Genomic DNA, 21006 nt, shown 5'->3' with positions numbered 1-21006 from the left:
CTGCCCTGGAAGTCTATGATGCATATTTTTAAAACACTGACCACTTTGTAAAATTTTCTCACAGTCCTGACTTTTCTAGGAATTGAACTATTTTCTTAGTAGTGCTTGGTAGAATGATAGATTCTTAAAGATCTTTTCAACTATAGCAATCATCTGATCCATACTTGCATTTGCTGCATGTATATACACTATATTACCATCCTTAACAGATAGCCAACATCTCTGATGGTGAGAGATTAATGCTCTCATTATGCAATTCAATTCAACAATCATTAAATAAGTCAACAGGCATGTATTAAGCAGCTGTTGTGTACCGGCAATATGCTAAGCACTAAGGAATATATTATGGGATATATGAAGAAAAAACTAAAACAGTCCCTGATCTTAAGGAGCTTACCTTCTTTTTTTTTGTGAGGCAATTGGGGTTAAGTGACTTGCCCTGGGTCACACAGCTAGTAAGTGTTAAGTGTCTGAGGCCGGATTTGAACTCAGGTCCTCCTGAATCCAGGTCCAGTGCTCTAACCACTGCTCCACCTAGCTGCCCTGCTGGAGCTTACATTCTATTGGGGGAAGACTACACCAGATCTGTGATTTCACTGGTAGAGGGAACTCCCAAGTGAGAAAACTTCCTTTACCAATTCAGGTTAGTGTCTTCTCTGCAATTTACACACTTAGAGAACTGCCCACTGTGCTGAGAAGTAAAGTAGTTTCACACAGTTGATAGGTTTCAAAGGTGAAACTCCAATGCAAATCTGCTAGCTTTGAGGCTAGTTCTCTCTATTCATGTTGCCTTTCCAGATCCCTAATTGAGCTGTTCACCCAGGGTACTCCTGTTTGCCAGTATCATTTTCAAATGTGGCACCTAGAGCTCAATATAATCCTCTACAAATACAAAATAAATACAAAATGATTTTCTGGGTAAGAGTGACACCAACCACTCAGGGATGCGACAAAATTGGTCTTTCGTGAGACGCAGCACATACTTGACAGCTATAGTTGTCCATTTAGAGGGAGTTAGGGGGTGCATGGATATAGCACTGGGGCTGCAGTCAGGAAGACTTGAGTTCAGATCCAGCCTCAGACACTTAATAGCTCTATGACCCTGGGACAAGTCATTTAACCTCTGCCTGCCTCAGTTTCCTCAACTTTAAAATGGGCGTTATAGCAACACGTACCTCACAGAGTTGTCATGAGGCTTAAATGAGATAATATTTGTAAAGCACTTAGCAGTGCCAGGCACATAGGTGCTATGTAGTGTATAGTAGGTACTATATAAATGTTTACTTCCTTTCCCTCTCTTTAGGTTTTCTTTGTACCCCCAGTGTTTAGCACAGTGCTCGGCACATAATTGGCACTTAATACATGTTTATTGACTCACTGACTACATGGGAGCCCTTCATATCTTTGAAGGTAACTATCTTGTGCCCTTGTTTCTTAACTGGACATCCTTCACTTCCTGTTCTTTTCACTAGAGGTATTCTAGTTTGCTAATGTCCTTCTTAAAATGTGGTACTCGGGGCAGCTAGGTGATGCAGTGGATAAAGCACCAGCCTTGGATTCAGGAGGACCTGAGTTAAAATCTAGTCTCAGACACTTGACACTTACTAGCTGTGTGACCCTGGGCAAGTCACTTAACCCCCATTGCTCCACCCCCCCAAAAAAAGTGGTACTGAGAACTGAACATAATGCTGTAGATGTTTCCTGACCTCTGCAGATTACAGTTCAGTTTTTCTGAACACTGTATCTTTTTTATTAATAGCCTTATTATCGTGTTATAATTACATGTAATAGATTATATTACATATTATTAATATTTAATAATAATTAATGACTTCACAGCAACTAGATCACACTCTTCATTCATTTTGACCTTGACTTCATCTAATACCTCAAGCCTTTTCACATATCTCTCTCTCTCTCTAGTCTTACACTTGGGTTGTTGATCTTTTAATCCTAAGTATTGTCCCGTACATTTTTTTCCTTATTCAATTTTACTTTATTAGCTTCAGCACTGTATGTTTCTCCATCTGGTCACAGGGATATCATGAGTAAATTTGTCAGCTGCCTTGCCTTTTAATTCAAGATCATTTTGAATAGATCTAAGTTCTCAGGGTGCGGTATTGGGCTTTACAGTTTATTTATTTATTTTCCCTGGCTGCCTTCATTTTGAAGATTAATTTTCACTTGTCCCTTAGATGATTTCATTATTAAGTGTCCCAAACCAAAGTATGTACATGGTTTGATTGTGAAAAGGATTCATATGGGGAACAAAATGGTCCATTTTAAAAATATATAATTTATAACCAGAAAAACTTTTAGGAATGTGATAAAGGCAGTACAAGTGGTTGACAGCTTGGGTATCTTTTTTTTTCCTTTCTTTCTCCCCCTCCTTCCCAGGAGCCCCCCCCCCCCGGGCAATGGGGCAATGAGGGTTAAGTGACTTGCCCAGGGTCACACAACTAGTAAGTATCAAGTGTCTGAGGCCAGATTTGAACTCAGGTCCTCCTGAATCCAGGGCTGGTGCTTTATCCATTGTGTCACCTAGCTGCCCCCAACAGCTTGGGGTATCAAAGAGGGTGTCAATTACCACCAGCATATAAAAGTCATTCTTGTACATTGTACAAAATTTGTACATTTTACAAAACCTAGGAATTGGAAATAATATCCTTTAGGAATACTTCTGTGATTACTAACGAAGTAAGCCAAAACTTTTTCCTAATAACAACTAGATAGGGGGCAGGTTGGTGGTGCATCGGATAAAGCACCAGCCCTGGATTCAGGAGGACCTGAGTTCAAATCCGGCCTCTGACACTTGGCACTTGCTAGCTGTGTGACCCTGGGCAAGTCACTTAACACTCATTGCCCTGCATAAACAAACGAACGAACGAACGAACGAATGAATGAATGAATGAACGAACGAACAAATAAGTGAACAGATAAATAAATAAATAAATAAATAAATAAATAAATAAATAAATAAATAAGAACTAGGTAGAAGATAACCCTTCAGATCATACATAGTATTGCCTTATTGTCATTAAGATTTCTGAGTTATTAAAAAAGATTTAGTAACTTTCAGATATGGTGTAGATTAATACAGATTTTTAAAAAAGAGATGGCTAGTGGCAAGAATTGGTTTTGCTTTAATTGAAAAAAAAGTTATTTTTTAAAAGGTAGTTTCTGGAGAAATCACTAACTTGATTAAAACCATAGCATTGTAATTACAATAGAGCCTGAAAGCTCTTCACTCTGAAGGGTCATGTGTTTCAATACAACCTTAACAACACTGGATGAAATTCAAGATAGATGTTCTTTGGAATGGGTGTCCTAGCTTGAGTATTAGGAAAACTTCCTCAGAATGGCAGTAGAAAAACAAGATTGCATCTGCCTACACAAGGAAAATTCCATCCACAGTTTTTCATGCCTTTGTGCTTCTGTTTTGCCTGAGGAAAGGAAATAGTAGTCCAGTCCCTCACAGGTATTTAAGGAATGCTAAGGCTCCATTCTGTTTCTGGTTTATAGTTTGTGGGAGCAGTCTTTAAAAGGATTCATAATGGATCAAATAAGAATAAAGGGAAAAGTAACTCCCAGTAGGCTGCAAAAAGCTTGGTACTTAGTAATTCTTCAATAGTCCATTTTATTCTCTTCTATCCTTGTAAAACACATGGGATAAATCATGTAAAGCGTGAGCCTTATTTGAGATAAATGCAGCTGTCAAGTTGTTTCCTAGGAGTTCTGAGGGGGCATATGATGTTGGCAAACAGCTGAGTCTGTATTTCATTTCAGAAGTATATTCAAATTCTGTTCAGGGATCTAACATATCACCCATAGCCAAGGGCACAATACATGGTATGAGTGGATTCTCTGTGTGTATGATATATATACATATGTGTGTGTGTTGTTGGATTTTTTCCCCACAATAAATTTAAAGTTACTTCAAAATAGATCTGAATACAAGTATGATGTCCAAGTCAGAACTATGTAAACAAAACCATTAAAGGAGCATACACAGCAGCAAAGAACTGTGTGAGATATTTTATATTTCCCTCATTCATAATGCCCTTCCTAAGCAGAGTTGAGAAAATGACTGTGGCTATATCATTGAGTAATGACCTCTCAGACTAATTAGGGAATGGGAGTCCCAAGAAGATTTCTTGCCAATTTTCTTATACCCTGGAGCATCAACAGAAAGGGGAAGAATTTTTTAAAAAGAAGAAAGGGGAAGCTATGTCTAGTTTTTTGTTTGTTTGTTTTTAAGGTGAGACGCAATTTTCAAGATTATAGAAAAGGGTTTCAGTGTCTCCGGAAAAATGCTTAAATAAAATGTCAGTGTTTGGTCTTTGACTGAGGTAACAATAGCTTTTGTCATATCTAAGATCTTGGAGCCTTGATCCCCATGTTTCTTTGTATGAATTGAACTTACATAGAATGCATCCGTCCTCCGTAGATCTACTTGAAGCATGAATGGTAGGGGAGAAGGAGAATATGAGTCCACACTATGTAATAAAGATATGTCTTATAGGGAAGTGTTCATTCTTTTGAGCTAATATATGGAAACATTTGTTCACTCTGTGTGCTAAGTAGCCCAAATATGGCCCCTCATGGATATTCATTGTCCTCTTTTTTTTTTTTCCAGTTGACTCTGGTGCAGACACCTTGGCCGTGTTTATGGCCAGCAACAACACAACAGACGTTGTGAATAGAAACGGTCCTGCCACACCACCAAACACCCTTAATCTTCGCTCCTCCCATAACGAACTATTGAATGCTGAAATAAAACACACCGAAACCAAGAACAGCACACCTCCCAAATGCAGGAAAAAATATGCACTAACTAATATTCAGACAGCCATGGGCCTCTCCGATCCTGCTGCACAGCCCCTCCTGGGAAACAGCTCTGCCAACATAAAGCTGGTGAAGAATGGTGAGAACCAGCTCCGGAAGGCAGCTGAACAACAGGGGCCTCAGGATCCAAACAAAAATGTCTCCCCCACTGCAGTCATAAACATAACTTCTGAGAAGTTAGAGGGGAAGGAGCCAAATCCCCAGGATTCCTCAGGTTGTGAAATACTACCATCCCGGCCCAGGAGAACCAAGAGCTTCCTAAATTACTATGCAGACCTGGAAACCTCAGCCCGGGAACTAGAACAGAACCTGGGGAACAGCCATGTGGTGATGGAAGAGAAGTCTGGTGGAAGCCAGGGCCAGGCCTCCACTGTGATTGGGAATGGGGATGTGTTACCACGGAAACCAAATAAGCACCAGTCGAGTCCAGAGGATGGTCAAGTAGCCACTGTGTCATCCAGCCCAGAGACCAAGAAGGACCATCCTAAAACAGGGGCTAAGACTGATTGTGCACTCCATCGGATTCAGAACCTGGCTCCAAGTGATGAAGAGTCTAGCTGGACCACGTTATCCCAGGACAGTGCATCCCCTAGCTCCCCAGATGAAACAGGTACTGACTGTTGGGAGGAGGGCAAAATCTAGAGTATAATAAGATCTTTATGCTCCTGTGCCCTAGCCTAAGAAACTTACTTCTTGGTTTTACCCAGCTGAAATTGGATCTAATGACTTGGGTTAAAAACCCACATTGTGTACTCTTTAGGCTACCATTATTTTCAGCCTGGTATCGTTGTTTGGTATGTTTGGGGGGGGGGAAGGTCCTCAAAACACTAAGTATAGCAAAATCTTAATTTTATGTTTGTGATGGTTTTGATGGGACCTGGGCTGAAGTTTATCTTGGTGTTGCCTAAAAAAGGGGGCTTCCTAAATATTTTAATAAGGCACATAGAATCATGAGAGCAGTCTTCTACCTGTTTATAAGAACAGATTATTGTAAAACCCTTCAGAAAGTCTCTGTTATATATAAGCACACTACTGTGTCAATTTCAAACCATTTTATTCCTTTTTTTTCTCATGACTTTTCTGCATCATTCTCAATTCTCTTTCCATTCTTTCCTCCTTCTTTCTAAATCTTCCTTCTCTCTCTCCTACTTTCTCTTCAAAGTCCCTTTTGAGTACTTCCATGGCCTGAGACCAGTTCATATTTTTCTTGGAAGCTTTGGATATAAGGGGCCCTGAGATTGTTATCCTCTTCTGAGGGTGCACCTGGATCTTCCTTGTCACTGAAGAAACTTTCTATAATTCTCAACTTTTTTTGCTTGCTCATCTTGTAGTCTTTTACTTGACTTTTCACTCCCCACTGGGGCTACACTGTGCCAAGCTTCAGAGGGTCCCAGGTGTTTTGGTTTAAGGGAGGGCAGTTTTTTCACTCACCTGGCATGTTCTCTGGTCTGAAGATAACCTTAAGCCAACTTACTAATTAACCAACCAACAAAGCTTTCTGTGCTGTGGTTTTTAGTTTTGATGAGCCTGTGCCTCTCCCCCACCTGGACCTCCCCTTGCTCAGGATCTCTTCCTGGTTTCCTGCTGGGGTGGGACAGCTGAATTCCTCCCTAGGTCCCTCTGACATCCCAGCCAACCGTTCAGCCCTCTCACCTGACCACAAGCTCAGTTCTCTGAGCTGGTGCTGTAGCTGATTCAGAGGCTGGGGGTAAATTCCTCTGGTGCTGCATGTCTGTGGTCTCTATAGGTGCAATCGTGGGGCTGGACTTTACTGGCAGCCCAAATCTGTCTAGAGCTGGGAAATAATCTCAACCCGTATTTTTGTGGGTTTTTCTGCTCCTGGGGTTCTTTTATTGCTGTTTTGGGGTAATTGTATCAGGAGCTCTGTGTGTCTTTCCTCCGCCATCTCGCGCCCCCCCCCCCATTCCTTAAATGCTACTTTGGAGTAGTTCTCCTAATGACCTCTAGTCATTATTAGACTTGCTAGACTAGTTTAAATGACAATATATGCTTTCATTTATATTTAATAACTTATATTTAAAAATTAATTTAAGGGGCAGCTAGGTGGCGCAGTGGATAGAGCACCGGCCCTGGATTCAGGAATACCTGAGTTCGAATCCGGCCTCAGACATTTAACACTAGCTGTGTGACCCTGGGCAAGTCACTTAACCCCAGTTGCCTTACCAAAAAAAAAAAATTAATTTAAGTTGTTTTCCCTGAGTATTTAGTTTGGAGTAGTGAGCGTTTTACTGTTTTTGAGCAGTTTGGTAAAACTGTACATAGAGTTAGCAATGTCTTGGCCCAGATGTGAACTCTCTTTGGCTTCTTGCCTTTTTAAGAACTGATCATAGAATCTAGCAATTCAGAGGAGGCTCAGACAGACAGTGAAGGAGTACACTTAAAATATCAGGTAATAGGTAGAAGATATTGGTGTTTTATAACATAAATCTTTTTTTTTTTTTGCAGGGCAATGAGGGTTAAGTGACTTGCCCAGGGTCACACAGCTAGTAAATGTCAAGTGTCTTAGGCCGGATTTGAACTCAGGTCCTCTTGAATCCAGGGCCAGTGCTTTATCTACTGCACCATCTAGCTGCCCCCACTAGCTGCCCATTCTTAATGAATAATGCTTTTAAAATGTTGTTTTCAAGTATATACTGCAGATTGTGCAACAAGAGTGTTTGTATCTGCTTTTCAAAAATCATTTTTACCCTGACTTTTGGTGGTCTAACTTTGAAGAGATGTTATGTGCCCTAGGCTCATGCATTCCAAGTTACAAAGCTGTTTCTAGTATAAAATTGAGGGCATAGCAGGGGAGATTGACTGTTTTCTCCTCCAGCTTTTTCATCACTTTTTTTTTAACCCATCATGCATTTAATGCATTAGATCTTTCTGTATGCTTGTTGCAGGTAGTCCATATTGGATCACTAAAGGATACAGGGAGGGTGGAAATAGCAGGCACTCTGATGCAGCAGGAAGTGAAACCACTGCATTGGCATTCATAATTCCCAGCTTCTAGTTCTGTGATCCTGAGCAAGTCATTTCATTTTCAGATTTCCCATTAGCCCATCTGTCAAATGAGGGAGGTGTTAGACTAGATGCTCTTAACTTCCTTTTTTTTAGTCTAGAAAGACATTGTTGTCTGGTGGATAGAAAACTGGCTTTGAAGTTCAGAAGATCTGAGTTCAAGTCCTCCTTTAGACACATCTTGGTTGTTGAACCCTGGGCAAATCACTCTTAGTCCTCTAGGCAACTCTCTAGAAAGATAAGTTACAGGTTGTGCCTGGCAACCATGGGTATCTCTTAAGGTTCTGCCCTGGACCTCCTTCTTTTCTCCCTATATACTATTTTGCTTGGTGATCTCATCAGTCCATGGTATTCATTTATCACGTAGGCAAATGATTCTCAGATCTAATTATCTAGCCTTCACCTCTCTACTAATCCCCAGTCTTACATCTACAGCTGCCTATTGGACATCTTCAGTTGGATGTCCCATAGACAACTGAAACCCAGAGTGACCAAAACTTAACTCACCTTTTTCCCCAAAACCTCTCCGTTTCTCTTAATTACCCTATTACTTTTGGGGGGTGTGATGCAACTGGGGTTAAGTGACTTGCCTAGGGTCACATAGCTAGTAATTGTTAAGTATCTGTGGCCGGATTTGAACTCAGGTCCTCCTGAATCCAGGGCCGGTGCTCTATCCACTGCGCCACCTAGCTGCCCCTACCCTATTACTTTTGAGGATACTACCATCCCAGTCAACCAGGCTCAAAACTTGGGTGTCATCCTTGACTCTTCACTCTTTCACTCCCCATATCCAATCTTTCCCCAAGTCCTGTTGTTTCTTATCTTCATAGCATCCTTCATATACTTCCACTTCTGTCCTATAATACCACCATCACCTTGGTGAAGGCCTTTGTGCCCACATGCCTGAGCTATTGCAGTCGCCTGCTTGGTCTCCCTTCCTCAAGTCTGTCCCTACTCCAGGCCATCCACTCAGCTGGAAAAATGATCTTCATAAAGACCAGGCAGGTCTGGCCATGTCAACCCCATATTCCGTAAACTTCCTATTATCTCTAGCATCAAATATACAATCCCCTGTTTGGCTTTAAAAGCCATTGCACTGTCTTCCTCTCCATGTCCTCGGTGACACTGGCCTCCTTGTTCCTTTAATATGACACTTCTCTTCTGACTCTGGACGTTTCCATTGGTTTCCTCCATTCTTAGAATGTTATTCCTTCTGGATTCCTTCAACGCTCAGTCAAAACCTCACATTCTGCAAGAAGCCTTTCTGGATCCCCATTAATGGCAATGTCATCTCTCTGAAATTATGTCTGATTTACCCTGAATATATCTCGTTTGTACATAGTTATTTGGATGTAATTTTTTTCTCATTGGACTGTGAAGTCCTTGACTGCAGGGACTGATTTTCTATTTTTTTCTTTTTTGTATTTCTTTATACTTGGTAAAGTGCCTGTCACATAGTAGGCAGCCAATCAATGCTTGTTGACTTGATTCAATGAACTGTGGAGAAGCCACTTACCAGGTTTGGTACAAGAAATTTCCTTCTCTGGGTGTATATACCAGTGACGGCACAGGATCAATACTTATCCTTAGCCCATGCTCTAAAAACCTATGATTTTAAGAAACAACAGTTATACAATGGCAAATTTACTGAGAACATAGCGTTGTTTTTTTCCTAAACACTCATCATTTGCAACATTTTGCTATAAGGAGAATGGCTTTGCTAGAGATAGACCAGGTAGTTCTAGTAATAGCTTGGAATGTATCAGATAAAAAAATTGTTGATTAGACTTAAGTGAGGTTTGTGTTTCAATTTGGCTATCGGAATTTGTCCTGTGATCATTTTTAAGTAGCCGCAGATTCCAGAGAAATTTGGTCTGTGGTTTGAGGTTACAGAGATGTTATTGTTCTCAATTTGTATTTATCCAGTAAACATTAATTGGCCCATAGTAGACACTGCATAAATGTTGGCTATTATTGCTCTTATTGTTATATTGAATTTCTTCAATGTGCAAAGCACTGTGTGAGGTGCCAGTGTAGATATGAATATAATAAATTATATAATTCCCAGTCTCAAGAGGCTTACGGTCCTATAGTTCGTTCAAGAGTTCTCAGCCTGGGCCTGTGAATTAAAAAAAAAAATGATAACTGTATTTCAGTACAATTTGTTTTCTTTGTAGTCCTATGTATTTTGTTTTATGCATTTAAAAACATTAGGGGTCTGTAAGTTTTACCAGCCTGCCAAAAGGGTCCATGATACAAATAAGGTTGAGAACATCTGCTTAGATATATAAGATGAACCCAAATAACCTAACTCAAAGTTAGAAGTTGATCGAATGCCTAGGAAAGTTCAGACAGGATGGCAGAGCTTTGAGGAAGGGAGTAGTCTCTTCTACCTGGTAGTATCAGAGAGGGCTTCATGGAGGAAGTGGCACCTGAGTGGAAGGGGGAGGGAAAGGATTTCAACAGGCATAGAAAGCTATGATGCTGGCATGGGAATTAAGCCAGGGGAGTACAAGGGGGTGGGCAGGCAGGAAGGAACAGGATGAATGAGTGTAGATAGGATAATATTCTGTTGAAGTTCAAAGACAGCCTTGCACTTAGAAAGTGAAATACCACAAACACATCCGTGTGATATAAAGATATAAAATATATACCCACTGTGTTCCTTTTCACTTAGGAGACATTGGGCTCCACTTCAGTAGACAGTGAAATCAGCCAAATCTGTGGTCATTTGGTTGATGATTGGAAGTCCTTTGATCTTTTGTTTAAATGCCCCCAAATAATACCCTTATTGATGAGATCATCAAAGCATTTGAATATTGGCGTTTCCTAAAGTTATAATCAGATTAGTGCAATTACAGTCAGTGTGCTCTAGTATAAGGAAGGTGTTTCTGATGTTCACGGCACTCTCATTTTCCAGTTTTGTCATGGTTTTTCCTTTATGATGGGACACTGGTGCCTGCATGCTCCCAGATTTGCAGTGCATATGAATTAAACACTTAAGTGTGCAGAACTCTCTGGGGTGGTGGGATATACAAAGGTTAGATAAAACTTTTTATCTCCTCCCTCTTATAATTTATCTTCAAGTTCTAATGGGAGAGAACACAGATAAGTGCAGAAATACTGCCCACAGAAGTGCAGTAAGCAGCTAGATGGCACAGTGGATAGAGTTGGACTTGCAGTCCTGAGGTCCCAAGTTCAAATCTGGCCTCAGAAACTTACTACCTATGTATACCCAGGCAAGTCATTTAACCTCATTTCTCATCTTTAAAATGTGAAAATAATAACACACCCCAGGATTGTTGTAAGGATTAAATGAAATAACATTTGTAAAACATGTTGTAAACCTTAAAGCGCTATATAAATGCTAGTTATTATTAGGGAAGTATGACAGAGTACTGCTCGGGTGTCATATGGAGAAATGTGTAAAGCTATTAAGACAAAATATCTTTGATTTTACTTGATTCAACTGACCATCTTTACCCAGTGTAGTTGGGAAATGAAAAGTGTATCACATTGATAATACGAGAGAATTGTTTTCCATTTAAATGCTTGTAATTCATTATTCCTGTGTAGCTGGATAAAGAGCTTTTAATTTCATATAACAGGATACATTAGCATATCAGTGGAAATATGCAAAGGTAAAAACAATTTGTATTATAAATGAAATCAAGATGAAGGGAAACTTAGAGTTTCCTAAAGGCATTGCTGGGCCCATAGAATTCATCCCCAGGTGGCCAAGAGATGATGAACTTTTCCATACTTGGCTAGATTGGTCCTCAAAAGGAAGATACTGATTTTTTTAATCATAAAAGTATTTTATTATTTTCCAGTTACGTGTAAAGATGGTTTTCAACATTTGTTTTCATAAGATTTTTAGTTCCAATTTTTCTCCCTCCCTCCCTTCCCTCCTCTCTCCCCAAGATAGAAAGCAATCTGATATAGGTTTATATATATATATATATTACACAATCACATTAAACATATTTCTGCATTAGTCATGTTGTGAAAGAAGAATCAGAACAAAAGGGAAAATGCTCAAAAAAGTAAAAACAACAACAAAAGTAGAAACAGTATGGTTTAATCTTCATTCAGAACCCACAGTTCTTTTTTCTGGATGTGGAGAACATTTTCCATTATGAGTTCTTTGGAATTGTCTTGGATCATTGCACTGTTGAGAAGAGTTAAGTCTATCACAGTTGATCATCACACGATGTTGCTATTACTGTGTACAATGTTCTCCTGGTTCTGCTCACTTCACTTAGCATCAGTCCACTTAAGTCTTTCCAGGTTTTTCTGAAATCTGCCAGCTCATCATTTCTTACAGCACAATAATATTCCATTACATTCATATACCACAACTTGAAGACACGGACTTTTGCCAAAACCACACTGGAAGCCTATCTATCTATCTATCTATCTATCTATCTATCTATCTATCTATCTATCTATCTATCTATCTATCTATCTATCTATCGATATATATTGGGGGGCAATAAGGGTTAAGTGACTTGCTCAGGGTCACACAGCTAGTAAGTGTTAAGTGTCTGAGGCTGGATTTGAACTCAGGTCCTCCTGAATCCAGGGCCGGTGCTCTACCCACTGTGTCACTTAGCTGCCCCTGGAAGCCTTTCTAGCCTAGCAGAATTGGATGGTGCTTCTGCCCTCTCAATTTCCAGAACTAACAGTCACTTCCACTCTACAGTGAGACACCAGAATAGGTTAGTTTTAGGTTATCAAGAGATTAGGTGGAACCCTTCCCCTGCCCCACATGTTGAGTGTACCCACTGTGGCAAATTTATGGGAAGACACCAACATCAGATGGACAGGCATCCATGGGATATCATATGAATCACTGGGGGTGGTAATAACCTTTACTGATGAGATCATTGATTGGAATACTGCAGTTTGCTAAGCTACAATCAGAAAATTAATGCAGTCACAACTAATTTGATTTAGCAGTAGAATCAGAGGATCATTGCTCAAGAGCTCAAAGAGACCTTAGAAGTCATCTGGTCCAAGTCCCTATTTTACAGCTGAGGAAACTGAGGCCCAGGAAGATTGTGTGATTTGTGTACGGTCATAGTTATTGCCAGTCAGGATTTCAACTCAGGTTCTCCAGGTCCAGAGACAATGCTCTTTTCCTCTGTATCACACTTCAATGAAATGATAGCAGTTTAAAAATGTATTGAGTGAGTTCTTTTCTATTAAGTACATGTGACACCAACTTAAATCAATTGGGTGAAAAGACTGTTTGATTTTCATTTATTTTAGGCAAAATACAGAACATTTTAAAGTATGCTATTTTTTTAGGTATGCAACATTCAGTGACTCAGCTAGATTAATATTGCCTAATGAAGAGTGTTAGTGGACTTTGTTTAATGAGTGGAGTAATTTGTAATTATTAATTGTATGCAAATGATTTTTTGAAGATCTTAAAACAGTTTGTTCCCTGAAGTAATTGGAATATTCTCCTTATTGATTAGGTTATTGAGTCTTTACAAAAATGACAACATAGAGCTGAGGTAGCCACAACTGTATTTGAAGCAGGACTGTCACATTCAGGTATGATCCAAGAGAGTCATACCTCTTTGATGCAGTCACATTCAAGTATCAGTGGAAGCAGAGACCTGTGTCATTTAGGTTCTGGGGTGGGTCAGTTGCCAATGTTCATGGTTCCAAAATAACCATATATGCCTCATTTAAGGCATTGTGCAGTCTGTTGGGGTTGGTGATTGTGGAGGCTGTCACTGCAGTTTGCTAAGGCATCATTTGGGTGCTACTTGTGGTCAGACTGGAGATTTAGTCTCAATGGCTTCACACTGGTGATCTCATCATGATTCTCACATAAGAATGAATAATTAACAAGAACCCACCCAGAGTTGTGTGGCTGAGGGTGCCTTCCACTTTGCAACATAGACTGACAACTTCATGAGAAGTCACTCTAGGGTTATGAATTCTATACTTTTCAATTCCATCACCATCAAGCCCCTATTGTGTGCTAAGAATTGTGGCTGCTTACCATCCAAATAGAGCATATAATCAAGGACATAAATTACTGTATAGAGCAGAATAAGGATGAAGGTGAAGTCTAGGCACAGTACCCTTTGAACTTTTGAGGAGAGAGATTCTTTTGAACTTCTGGGGGAATAGAGGAATGGTATATGAAGCAACTCGGTCCCCAGCGTTGAATTAAAGTAAGCTTCCCTAAGGGTCTCTTTCTCTTGGCCACTATTTCATCTGTCTTTCTAGTCTTAGGTGTCCACACAAACCAAATTGTAAACTGGGTTTTAACTACTTCACAGGGTCAGGCTCCTTGGCAGAAAGAGTACTTGGACTTGAAATGAGAAGACCTGGGTTTCAGGCTTGGCTCTCTCACTTGCTAACTAGGTGGCAAAATGGAACTTGGGAGCATGGGACTTGGAGTTAGGAGTACCTGACCTCAAATCTTGCCTCAGATACTTACTAGCTCTGTGACACTGGAGAAGTCATTTAGCTTTTCTGTGACTCAGTTTCTTCATCTGTAAAATGGGGAAAGTAATAGCACCTCTCTCTCAGGATTGTTGGGGCAGCTAAATGTCACAGTAGATAGAGTGCAGAGCCAGGAGTCAGGAAGACCTGAGGTAAATCCAGTCTCACACTTAACTAGCTGTGTGACCCTGAGAAAGTCATTTAATCCTTTTTGCCTCAGTTCCTCATCTGCAAAATGAGCTAGCTAGAGAAGGAAATGGCAAACCACTCCCTGCCAAGAGAACCCCAAAATGGGGTCAGAAAGCGTGGGCACAAGTGAAATGACTCAACAACAACAAAACAGGGTTGTTGTGAATTTGAAGTAAGTTAACATATGTAAAGCACTTTGCAAACCTAAGTGTTAGTTATTATTAGCTGTGGGATCCTTGCACAGTATAGTAAACTCTCTTAAAATGTCAAAGCCCAAGTTTTCTTATTCATAAAATGGGATTGATTCTTGTTATTAGGATCAATGACAACAGTGATAAATAGAATGAGAAGTAGCATGTGTGATAGAAAAGGAGCTGGCCACAGAGCAGGGAAGTTCTGAGTTCAGGTCTTGTCTATGATACACACCCCATCTGTGTGACCCAAGACGAAGCATTTATGTGTTTTAGGCAACTCTCTAGGATGATAAGTTGCAGAGAAGTTGGCAGCCTGTACTGATGGGGGGAGTCTCCTCATGGGGCATTCATTATCTATAATGAAATCACAAGTCCAGCCCTGCCCCTCCAAAAACAGTATGCTCTCTCTATGGCCAAGGGAGCGCTCTCTATTTTTATAGTCTTGTAATTGAGTTACTACTTTGAACTGTTGGTGTTTTTCTTAATTAATATTCTCTACTCTTAAAAAAAAAGAATTAAGGGGGGAAACTTCTAAACATGGAATAATTGTAGTCTTTTAAAAAAAATTCCTTTCCCTTTCTCTCAGATTCTTTGATTTTGGTAAACTTGGTTTCTGCTCATGTGTCCTGCAGAATTTCTTTAAATCTTCAGAGTACTGTTGTAGAATCATTTGCCTTCATGCCATCCCAGTGGATAGTTGTGTGACATGACAGAAAGAGCTAAAGAAGACAGATGTGATAGTTCCTTAAAATAGCGCCCACACACAGTATACTTGGGTGATACAAGACTGGTTATTTTCTCAAATGAATTTTTATACCTTAAGGGTAGGTTGTATAGTGTGGTGCTTTAAAAAATCTCATCCTCTAAAAACGTGGAGGGGGGGGGAAGTATTATTTTCCTGAATTAATATTACCTCTTGGAGAATTCTAGGGACATATATCATTAAGCAGTCACTATATACCATTAAAATACAAAAACAAAACAAACAAAAACAACCTTTGTTGTTTCTTTTATTAACAAAATTTGTTTCTAGTTCTTTTTTCATGATAAGTAATAAGCCATAGGACAACTGAAACTGGCTTCCTCATCAAAATATTTTTTGGTGTATTGAGAATAAATAAATTTAAACACAGGTGTCAAATTCAACAGACATTTATTAAACCCCTGCTGGGTGCAAGATTAAAGTAATTTAGTCCACTCTCCCGAGTTGTTCCCAGTGGCATTGAGAGGTTCATCCAGAAACAAGGCCAGGCTCACAGCTGACCAGGACACATTATTTTTGTCATTTTTTACCCAGAAGAGCAATGTCATCTAATGGTACCAATGGAAGTGATTATTGGGTTCAAATTCAGAATTTAAAAGTGACATTGCAGGTAATGCCTGTCTTTGGATTAAACGTTTTGAGAGGAAGTATATTCTTTGAGATCATAGAAGATAATTTATCAGCTATCAACTTTCAGAACCACTCCTGGTACAATTATCTTTTTAAACATTGAAGGCTTGCATTATCAGCTGCTTGCTGGTTCTCATTATCCTGACAAAAAAAAGCTGGTATACGACATGTTGCTTGAATTAAGAAGCATATGTAAGGAGTAAATGCAAGATCCAAAGAGATCCAAAGCTATGCAGACAAGGGTTTCCCCAAAAGTCGTTTAAGCTTTAAAAAGCTTAGAACTGCCCATAGACCTGGCAGAGTCACAGCCTCTTCCCTCTATGGTCCCAAGGCAGCCCTTGTCAACTGGCAACAGCCCTTCAACTCAGTACATTTTCCATCACTTTGAATGACTTCGCAACAAAGACCCATATAAAGGACTTATTAAGATGTGATGCCGTAGCTTGGATTTCATCTTACAAAAAGGTCACCGCTTTACTAAAAGCAATGAATGTGGTATAACTCCCCTTGCTCATAGTCTACAAGTTTAAGTTTTCAAGTAGACATAGAGAGATGTTTACATATCTTCCCAACCCCACCCCCCTGTCCCACGCTCGCCATTCCATAGAGCACCTGATAAAAACCCACTAGTTAGTTGAAGGAGCATGTATGCTCACCATTTATAAGAGGAAAAGCGGAGAGGCTGACCAGAAGTTATTGTGGCAGCATTACACTCCCAGCTGACATGCCAAGTTTATTAACACAAATTCTCTTCCAGCCAAACTGTCCTGCTTAATGTAGCTTATACACAGTATTCTATCTTCCATCTGTGTGCTTTTGCCTGGAATGTTCTTCCTCTTTGCCTCTGTCTCTTAGAGTCACAGAGTTTCTCTGAGGATCAGCTCAACTGCCATCATCTCTTACAGAAAACATTTTCTGATTCTGCCCTGATATTGAGTCTCCTATTCCCTTCCTCCACCATTACTTTAAGTTTGCTTCATATATATATATATATATATATATATATATATATATATATATATATATACACACACACATGTATATTTTTATTTCTTAATATAACTGGGGGGAGTTTATCATGTTATTTCCCCTGATAAAATTCAAGCTCTTTGAGGACAGGGACTGATTAGTTTTTGTTTTTGCATCCATAGTGTTTATCACAGTGCCTAGTATATATTAAGTACTTAGTAAATGGGTGTTGGTTGGTTTATCTTTCTTTCTTTCTTTTTTTTTTTTAGTGAGGCAATTGGGGTTAAGTGACTTGCCCAGGGTCACACAGCTAGTAAGTGTTAAGTGTCTGAGATTGGATTTGAACTCAGTTCCTCCTGACTCCAGGGCCGGTGCTCTATCCACTGTGTCACCTAGCTGCCCCTGGTTGGTTTATCTTTTAGGTTTACACATAACTTTGTGTGTATATGTACACATTATCCCTTTGAGTATCACAACATCCCTATTATTTAATAATAACAATTATTATCATCCATATGATTCAAATGAGGAAATTGATACTCAGGTAACATGACTTACTGATGGTCACACACCTAATAACTGTCAGAATGTGGATTTAAACCAAGGACTTCTGGTCTCAGATGTCCAACTTTTACATGAAACTTCCATTTTCCTTCACTGGCAAGATGGCAACTGCATTCTTATTTGCATACACATCATCTTCCAACACAGACTCCAACAACTGTAGTGAAATGTCAATTATTTGTTCTTTTTTTTTTTTTTTTTTTGAGACTGGGTCTATCTTGCTGAGTCTGGATATGCAGTATCCATTCATAGGTCTAATCCCAGTCCTGATTGGCATGGAAACTTAAATCTGCACCATTTTCCCCCCAACTTGAGTCAGTTTTTCCCTCTTTAATCAGCCTGGTGAGTGGGCCATGGGAACATACCATATCAGTGTAAGACTTAGTGTGGAGTCCTTCTGCAGCTTAGAACTCCTGAACACCAGTAATCCACCAGCCTCAGCCTCTCTAAGGAACAAGAGCTAAAGGAGTAGCTTGTACCACCATGCCCACCCATTCATTCACATTCTTTTTAAAACACCTGTTATGTGAAAACCCAGGAGCTACAAAGTATATTAAGAAGATACAATCCCTGCTTTCAAAGTATTTGTAGCCTAGTTAAAAAAAAAAGACACATGAACAAATGGAACATAAGGTAATTTATAAGTGTCTTAAAAGGGAGACATGTTTCTGAAATGTTGTGGGAGTTCAGTGAATGGAGAAATCACTTCTGCTTAGGGTGATAAGGGAAGGCTTCATGAAGAAAATAACATTTGAAGTGAGTCTTGAAGTTTGGGTAAAATTTCACCAGGAAACAATATAGTGGGGAGGGGGGTATAAACAAGGGAAAGAAGGTAGGAAAGTTTAGGCCATGGGGAATGGTCCAGGTAATGTGCCTAGAGAAGGAAGCAATTCCCTCCCGTCATTCCCTATTCATAGATAAAGCAGCAACATCAATGAATAAGAGGGAGAAAATAGTTTGGGGTATTTATGGAATTCTTTTATCTTGGTTGTCTAAGTCAAACTCAGTTATTCAAACTCTACCCACTAAGAAAAAGAAATCATTATCAAAAGACCATTATCTAAAGACTTTCTATTGTTTTCCATCTGTGACATGTCTTAAGGAATAATCTAAAAGACGAGTCCATAACCCTTATGTGTCACTTATGACCTTGGCCATATACATAATCAGAATTCATAAACTTCAAGTCAGCTCAAATAATGTGAATTATTCTATATTCTACCAAGAGTTCATATACTACTTTTTCCTCATTTCAGAATTCCAGTCTGCAACACTGTAAAATAGAAGTCTAATTGTTAAAAGATTTAACTAGGAGGAAGAAATTACTTGACTATTAAAGCAATGTATTATTCATTCCATATGAGCATTCGTGTTTCATTTATGATAGTTTAGTTTTCATTAGTTTTACTCGTGAACATGATTTCATTTGAGATTATCAGGGATGCTATTTTACTTGCTTTTGAAAGGAACAGTCTTTAAATTTTTTTCCTTCTTAAATATTATTTAAAGAATAAAAGTACCTCTTCTTAAAGAGCTTCTTGTCTTTAAGCCAAAATGTTGCATGGGGTTGGGGTGGGAAGGGTGGAGGGAAGAGTAAGATAGGGACAGCTCTGTTTCCTTATTTGCTCAATCAGTGCAACATTGCTATTTATACAATTTTACTTGGAACAGATTTTAATCTTGTGCTTTTATGTGCTAAGGAACATTCTGACCAGTTAGGTTGCAAATGTTTCATGGTGGAGACAGACATTCCAATCCTCCTTCTGCTGCCCCTTTCCTGAATTTAAAGAAGGGGTATTGATGGAAAATTAGCCTGGCTCCTTGTTTCTTACCATTCTTTTTGTAAAAATGCCAAAAGACAAAGGTTGAGAATGAATCTTCTTGTTTCAGGTGGTCACAGAAATAAATTTACTTTTAATTTGCAGAGGCTATTTAGAATGTTTCGTGCTTCTCCCCATTATCAATGATAATAAAATAACAAAATCTGACTGTTGGGTTTAAACCTACAGTCCTAGTCCTGAAGTTACCATAGGTATGGCTGAGAAGGCTGGCTTCATCCATCCTTTCAATCTAGTCCAAAAACAAAGACCTTTACATTTGTGTAGTACTCTTGTGACCTTCAGTTATTTTGGAATTGTCATGTGGAAGAAGAGGTCAGTGTATTTTTTTTACCCCAGAGGGCAAAACAAGCATTAAGGGAGATACATGGAGTTATATTTCTACTCAATAAGGAAATATAGAACTTCCCCCCCAAAAGAAAAATATGGAATATGTTGTCTTCTGGGATGGTTGGGGTAGGAATCATTTGTTGTGGATATTATAGACCAAACTCCCGTGACCTGGGGGGGTCACCAAGAAGTCTCTACTCATTTTAAGATTCTTTGAAGTTAGATTGTGAGCTCCTTGATGCAGGGTCTGTCTTTTGCCTCTTTTTGTTTCTCAAGTGCATGGTAGGTTTCACGTACTCCCACTAGACTATAAACTCTATGAGGGCTAAGAGCATTGCTTAACTTAAACTTTGTGTCTCTCCGAGTGCCTAACACAATTCTCCAACCAAGGTAGATATTTAAAAAGTGCTTGATGAATAGAATAGAAATGTAGTGAAACTTTCCCCATTTCTCTTCCTCTTTCCTATGGTAATGAGAATGGCTTTTCATTGAGTACAGGCTTTGGGTTTTCCTGTCACTCCTTTATGAATATTTTTAAGTTGGTAGCCAAAATCAATCAGAACTACAGTCTCATTGGTGAAAAGCTTGTGTGAGGTAGGCATTTTCTGCTTGTGAAAAAAAATAAGCTATTTATATAAGACTGAATCTTTGTAGGGGCAATGTTTTCATATGTGTATTGGAACATGGCACATTTTTAGAATGTTTAGTAACTCTGAAAGGAAAAACAGCTCAGGAATCTGTAACACAGGCTGAGCCAAACGTTGAAGTACAAATATCATTATTATAGAAAGATAACTTGCCCATAGACACTCCATCATACTGTGTGTGTAAAAGGGGGAGGGAGGGAGGGGGAAAGGGGGGGCGGGGGCAAGAAGGGAAGGAGAACTTTAATTAATTAATTAATTAATTTTTGTGGGCCAGTGAAGGTTAAATGACTTGCCCAGGGTCATATAGCTAGTAAATGTCAAGTATCTGAGGTCGAATTTGAACTCAGGTCCTGTTGAATCCAAGGCCAGTACTTTATCCACTGCGCCACCTAGCTGCCTCCAAGAACTTTAATATTTCTTCTGAAATCAACAGAAAATAACAGCTCCTTTAAGAAGGATTAGGACAGGATGGTAACAAGACAGATTCTTGGTATAGGGTAAAACAAAAGGAAAAACTAATCCCTTTCCTGTTTGTCTGTGCT

At 39.4% G+C, this 21006-nt stretch overlaps 1 protein-coding gene across 9 annotated transcripts in view; it reads left to right on the top strand.

The window, feature by feature from the left end:
• Nucleotides 1-21006, top strand: part of APBB2 (amyloid beta precursor protein binding family B member 2) — a 432194-nt gene that overhangs the window by 208826 nt on the left and 202362 nt on the right. For 8 of the 9 annotated variants that reach the window (XM_043970484.1, XM_043970483.1, XM_043970490.1 and 5 more), the window contains one exon: nucleotides 4637-5455. In XM_043970484.1, the coding sequence (XP_043826419.1) occupies nucleotides 4637-5455 (819 nt within the window). Of the gene's footprint in view, nucleotides 1-1303; nucleotides 1411-4636; nucleotides 5456-21006 lie in introns of those variants that run through there. The other variant, XM_043970485.1, reaches the window with a different exon arrangement.

This window comes from Dromiciops gliroides, chromosome 6 (assembly GCF_019393635.1).
Source record: "Dromiciops gliroides isolate mDroGli1 chromosome 6, mDroGli1.pri, whole genome shotgun sequence".
NCBI lineage: Eukaryota > Metazoa > Chordata > Mammalia > Microbiotheria > Microbiotheriidae > Dromiciops > Dromiciops gliroides.
The sequence above is the reverse complement of the archived record's forward strand: the minus strand, read 5'-3'. Positions and strand labels throughout refer to the sequence as shown.